General features: G+C 32.7%; 1 protein-coding gene across 1 annotated transcript in view; it reads right to left on the minus strand.

Moving 5' to 3' along the window:
• The window catches only part of LOC106292347 (uncharacterized protein C18orf8), a 9732-nt gene extending 7776 nt beyond the window's left edge, over positions 1-1956 (minus strand). Inside the window, 4 exon segments of the mRNA XM_013727942.1 lie at positions 1077-1151; positions 1269-1416; positions 1527-1603; positions 1704-1956. Of these exon segments, the coding sequence (XP_013583396.1) occupies positions 1077-1151; positions 1269-1416; positions 1527-1528 (225 nt within the window). The 5' untranslated portion in view covers positions 1529-1603; positions 1704-1956.
• Positions 1957-6106: the final 4150 nt, after the last annotated feature.

A 6106-nucleotide genomic window follows, 5' to 3' on the forward strand; every position in this document is an offset into this window, starting at 1 on the left:
AGCCAAACCTGCGGCCGTAGCCAACCTGTGACCCGTCGGACTATTACATTCCCTTAACCTTTTTCCTTAACCTTTTCCTTATATTACATTTCAATTATTCTTTTCTTAAAAGCATTATAATTTTCTGACCTAGGTTCTCAAGATCAAACGTTCATTTCTCACATAAACATCCTAACATAACTCGATAATCCATAGCATGCATTTCTCAAGAACACGATGAACGAACTTTCCTTAATCAATTCCTATCATACATTTCTTAAGAAAACGAAGAACGATCTTTCCTTAAACGAATTCTATCAAACATTTTCCTATGAACACGATGAACAAACTTTCCATAAACGAATTCTATCCAATCATACACACGTTCTTACTGAATCAAACTAGACAAAATAATTCTTATTGAACTGCCACGAATCACGTCCTCACCTGTATTGATCTTAAAAGACCGAAGACTCTGAACCTAGTTGTGTTTTCCGGCGAAGAATCCTGCGATCCTCCTTGCTCGATCCTCACCGCCCAAACTCTCTCTTTAAGACTGCGTTCTTTCTCTAGACTCCCTAAGACTTGCTTTTTGAGTTGTGTCTAGAATGAGAGCTGGAGGTCTCTTTTTATATTGCTCTTGGACTTGCTCACCAAGCCGGAAATTTATTGTTGTTTTCCTTATTTGGCTTGGTCAAACTTTGCAATCAATACTCGAGAATCTATGCGCTTCTTTCCTTATATGAATCTCGATATCCCGATCTTTCTTCCGTAAAATTCTCCCAAAGAAGACCAGTCAAACTTTCCTTAGTTGGAACCCGCATTGTCCAGTAGTCGAACATTAATTAGCCATGCGGTCTCGACCTTTCCTTACGTACGCTCCGATCATTTCATGATCGTTCTACAGTCACTCATCCCATTTTAATTTCGTTCCATAAGCTCACTAATGATCCGAAACTTGTCAAAGTACAACTTATTCTTCCAACCTTCATGGATATAAGTGTTTCCACACTTAGAAAAATAGACTCCTTGATGAATCAAACCTCTCACGATTTATTTCCTTCAAATTTAAAAATACTCCGGGAGCGGGTCGTTACAATAGGCCCTTCACATATAGAATCAACTGAAGGAGATGCATCTGGGTTAAAGGGAGATGTCTGCCATGAAAAGTCCTAAACAGAAAAAAATGGGGAAATCAGACAGGGATATGGATCATCTAGCTTAATAAAGATATCAATTATGGTTGAAACAAAATCAAATAAGCCATTTTAAGGGGAAAAAAAAATTACTTGACTAGATGTGGTAGAAATTAGCAATCTGTTGGCATCATCATAGAACAACCCCCTGGATTCAGGAATATTGCAACGTAGGGATGGATGTTGTATATAGGCATGTGATAAACCACCCGAGCCGACACTTGGCTGTGAGCTTGAAACCCTGTTAGACATACTCTTTAAGTCAATTAAAGTTGTAACAGGCTATCACTCGGAACCATTACACAATGGATTTTTTTGGAACATACGAAGAAAAAATAATGAATGGCTTACATCTTAACATAAGCAGTGATAAGAAATGCCTCGAAAGAGAAGGATAATATAATGGAGATTCAAGCCTTTCCACGGATCTATAAGGGGAAAAAAACATGATAGTATAACAAATTAGTCTAGACTCATGAAGATAAAATGATTCAAGACAAGTCTCTTGCAATTAAATCTCAATCATACCGTATGCTGCATACAGTTCTTCAGTGCAAGAAACTCTTTAAAGCACAAGTCTCTTTCAACCTCGGGGACTTTGGATGCAACACAGCTTCCGTAGTCTCTGGTAATTAACTTAAAAGTGCACTTTTAAGTTAATTACCCCAAACCAAGACGAGGTAAGTATAGCTGCCGAGCAAACCTGCTTAGAACAAGTAGCTAGAATCCGTCCAAGTGTAGAGGCGGTGGCGGGGCTCTTTTCTTTCATGTTTGCATTGCTGAACCTGAGAAGAAAACTATAAGTGGTTGAATTCAAACTCCAAGAAAGAGAACGGTAGATTCAGCAAAGCTGTGTCCAAAGAACTAGAGAATGAATCAATTTAAGAAGAAAACAAACACACCCACACGCATCCACATGGTATCCAAATTTTATAGACAATAAAACAAAGTCACAGTAATGTCCTATCAACACAACGAATCAGACAACAGTTTCATCCAAGTATCGAGATCTTGCCTCAACAGGAAAGAAGTGAATTTAAGCACGTTGATGGGGGATGCTCGGAGAAGTTACACTCGAGACAGAAACGTACTAGTTTCGATTCTGAGACAAACAGTCCTCAGGGTTGTCTCATCGGGGGAAATTGATGGTAGCTGTTCTTCAATGACGACCGATCAACGAACACGTGCGGAGGCCCATGTATAATAGAATTCAATCTAAACTATTATAACAGAAATATAATTTAGTATTACCCTTAATTTTTGGGCCCTTAATCTCCAAAATAGCACTTTTCTAAGTTTATATCAAAAAAATAGCACTCAAAAACTAAAATGACCAAAATAGCACTTTTCTAAGTTTATCATTTAAAAATTTTAATTTTTTTTATTTTCAAAATTTGAAATCTTATCCCCAAAACCTCATTTCTCAACTCTAAACCCTAAACCCTAAACTCTAAACCCTAAACCCTAAACCATAAACCCTAAACCCTAATCTCTAAACCCTAAACCCTAAACTCTAAACCTTAAACCCTAAAATCTAAACCTTAAACCCTAAACTCTAAACCCTAAACCCTAAACCATAAACCCTAAACCCTAATCTCTAAACCCTAAACCCTAAACTCTAAACCTTAAACCCTAAAATCTAAACCTTAAACCCTAAACTCTAAACCCTAAACCCTAAACCATAAACCCTAAACCCTAATCTCTAAACCCTAAACCCTAAACTCTAAACCTTAAACCCTAAAATCTAAACCTTAAACCCTAAACTCTAAACCCTAAACCCTAAACCATAAACCCTAAACCCTAATCTCTAAACCCTAAACCCTAAACTCTAAACCTTAAACCCTAAAATCTAAACCTTAAACCCTAAACTCTAAACCCTAAACCCTAAACCCTAAATCCTAAACCCCACACTTTAACTCTAAACCCTAAGTTTGTGACTTTTGATAAAATATTAAGTGCTATTTTTGTGACTTTTGACCTTGAGTGCTAGTTTGGAAACATAAACTTGATTTAGTGCTATTTTTGTCTTTTTCTCTTAATTTTTTTCTAATAGTTATAATCAAATGCCACCTATATCTTATTAAAACATAAGTACCCATAAAAACATTGGAATTCGTTTTTGAGAATTTTATTACGAATCCTCTCTCTACTTGCTCTAACTTCTCTCTACAAAGTTTCTTAATCAAAGTTGATCGTTGGTGGTCGATGGCCTCGCCGCCGGTTACCATCTTGTTCTTTTGTTTTTTGGTTTGTAAAATACTTTCGATCTACGGATCGAACTTATTTCGCTTTGGCGATATGTTTTTCGTTAGGCGATTTTGGATGTGCTAAGTTTTACCCAAATCAGAGCTATTTATCACTCTTTACTTTTCTCCGACTTGGGTTAAAACTAAATAAGGTTTTCAATCCTTGCATGTAAATTTCAGAGTCTTCGAAAGAGGTTCAATTCTGGGGGTCTAATTAGTTTCTTCGTTTCGTAGAGAGCATGCTTGGATCTTTACTTTAATCAGGTGTAATCTCTTCACTTTCTGAAGAATTTTGGCTGTAGCAGTGAAGTCTCCTGAGTAAATGAGAAACATAGATTTTGGAATATGTCATGATGGTGCTAGAACATAATAAGAAGAGTCGAGATCAATAGACGTCTCGACATATGTTCCGTCTCTTATCCATCACCACTTCACAGATTTAAAGCTTCAATGAAATTTGAAGAGCTGATACAAACAAAAGAGCTGATACAAACAAAAGTCATGATGGTGCTAGAACATAATAACGTGTCTTGTATTCTGTATCACACTTGCCTTTGTGCTTAATACAAACAAAAGTTGACAAAAAAAAGTACCCATAAAAATAAATCCTAAAATTTACAATTTATTTACAGTTCTATACCACTAAATTAATTTAATTAACTATCTATAAATAATTTTTGTCTTTTCAAAGTATTAGATCATTTCCTTAAATAATTATAACTAGATTTGGACCCGCACGGTATTAATTTTCATGTTTATATATATATTTTACATAATTAGAATATATTTTAAAGTTACTTATATATTTAAATATTTATATATAATAATTTTAATATATAACAATTTGATAGTTTTCATGTTGTAAGTGAATTGATTATTTCAGTTCATCACCTATATTTGGTATTTTTATTATATATATTTTAGAATTATTTTTTATTCAATTATTATGATGCTGATCCGTAATTTAAAGTGCTAGATTTCCTTTATCAATATTTTTTATGTTTATTCATTTAAGATAATAACTATATATATATATATATATATAAGTTTAAGATAAGTTAATTTTATACATGAATTATCTAATTTACTAATGTTAACCCTTTATACTAACATATTATATTTCTAGCATAAATTTTTAATGTTTGTGCAAATAAAATATATTAATTTATCGGTTTAAAATAATTTTATCATATTTAGTTAAATACAATGTTTTATTTTAAAATGATAGATATAACTATAAATAGTAAAATTTGATATAATTTTTTTCATTTTATAAAAGATAACTGAGTATATATATATATTAATGTATAATAACATTAATTTTATTACTAATTAAAAATTAGTGAAAATATTTATATACAATTTTTGATAATTAAGATATTGTTATAATGTTTTTCAACACATTTGTTAAGAAAATTAAATATATATATTTATATTTTAAATTAAAAGATTTCAAATTATATTATGATTTAAGTAGTTAATAGATTATATATTAGCATTAATGAAATGCATTTAATACAAATTTTAAATGATGATCCAAATAAAAATATCACACATGAATCAATGTGAGTTTGTTAACCCATCCGGGTTTTTATGAGTCGATGTTATATTAGAAATGATATATTATTAATTCATATTATTAATAATAAATGAATGATAACTGAAAACTAGTGAAGATCCATTTTTCTAAAAATTCACACATGAATCAAAGTTGTGACTTCTGTTTTAATATATAAGATTTCTTTAATAACTGTGTAAGTAATATATAAAGATTTTTTAAATAATAATGTACGTAGTATAACTTTCCTAATTTTACATGTCACTAGGGTTTGGCCCGCCCTACGGACGGGTAAGTAACTTAAATATATCATAAATTTTATTAAATATTTCAAAATATTTAGTTAATTTTAAAATTATATGTATTCTTTAAACTGTAATACCAAAAATTATAATTATTCGTCATTCAAATTTTTCATATTATAGTTATGCATTTGTATATATTATTTGTTTTGATAACTCATTTTTCGCGTTTCACACGTAATATTTGTTAATTTTATAACATTTTTAATATTATAAAAATTTTGTATTATAATTTAACACTTAGATCTATGATCCGACAAAAAAAAATTAAGGTATTTCAATCCATATCGTTGCCGTTTGCTTAAAGGTGAGAGTTTTTATTTTTAAGTGTTAACCCCCTTGAAACTTAACTATCTACTTGTTGATCATTTGGGTTTGTACTGTGTACATCATATATTGTTAAATTTTTGACAAATGCAAATTTCGAGTAACTATTTGGAAGTATATGGAGAAGTAGGGATGACAATCAAGGACCTGGACCGCAGGCCTGGCCCGTAAAGGTTTGCTACGGGGTGGGATTGGACCTCCATTTGGTAAGCCCGCAAAATTGCGGGCCTCGCGGGACGGGTTCAAAGCGGGACGGGTCGAAAGCGGGATGGGCTTAACCTGCGGGATTTTGAAGACCCGCAGTCCTAAGTCCCTATTTCCGCTTTCGCCTAAAACATTGAGAGAGAGAGAGAGAGAGAGAGAGAAGGTGATTCGACGTTATGTAGCTCCGGTGATGGTGGTTTTAGGGTCGATGATGCTTCCGGTCTCCCAAGCGCCTTCAATCTGCACCGATGGAGCTTCTTCGAGTCATCATAAGAAGTTTGAAAACTCACTTTC

Source organism: Brassica oleracea, chromosome C5 (assembly GCF_000695525.1).
Source record: "Brassica oleracea var. oleracea cultivar TO1000 chromosome C5, BOL, whole genome shotgun sequence".
NCBI lineage: Eukaryota > Viridiplantae > Streptophyta > Magnoliopsida > Brassicales > Brassicaceae > Brassica > Brassica oleracea.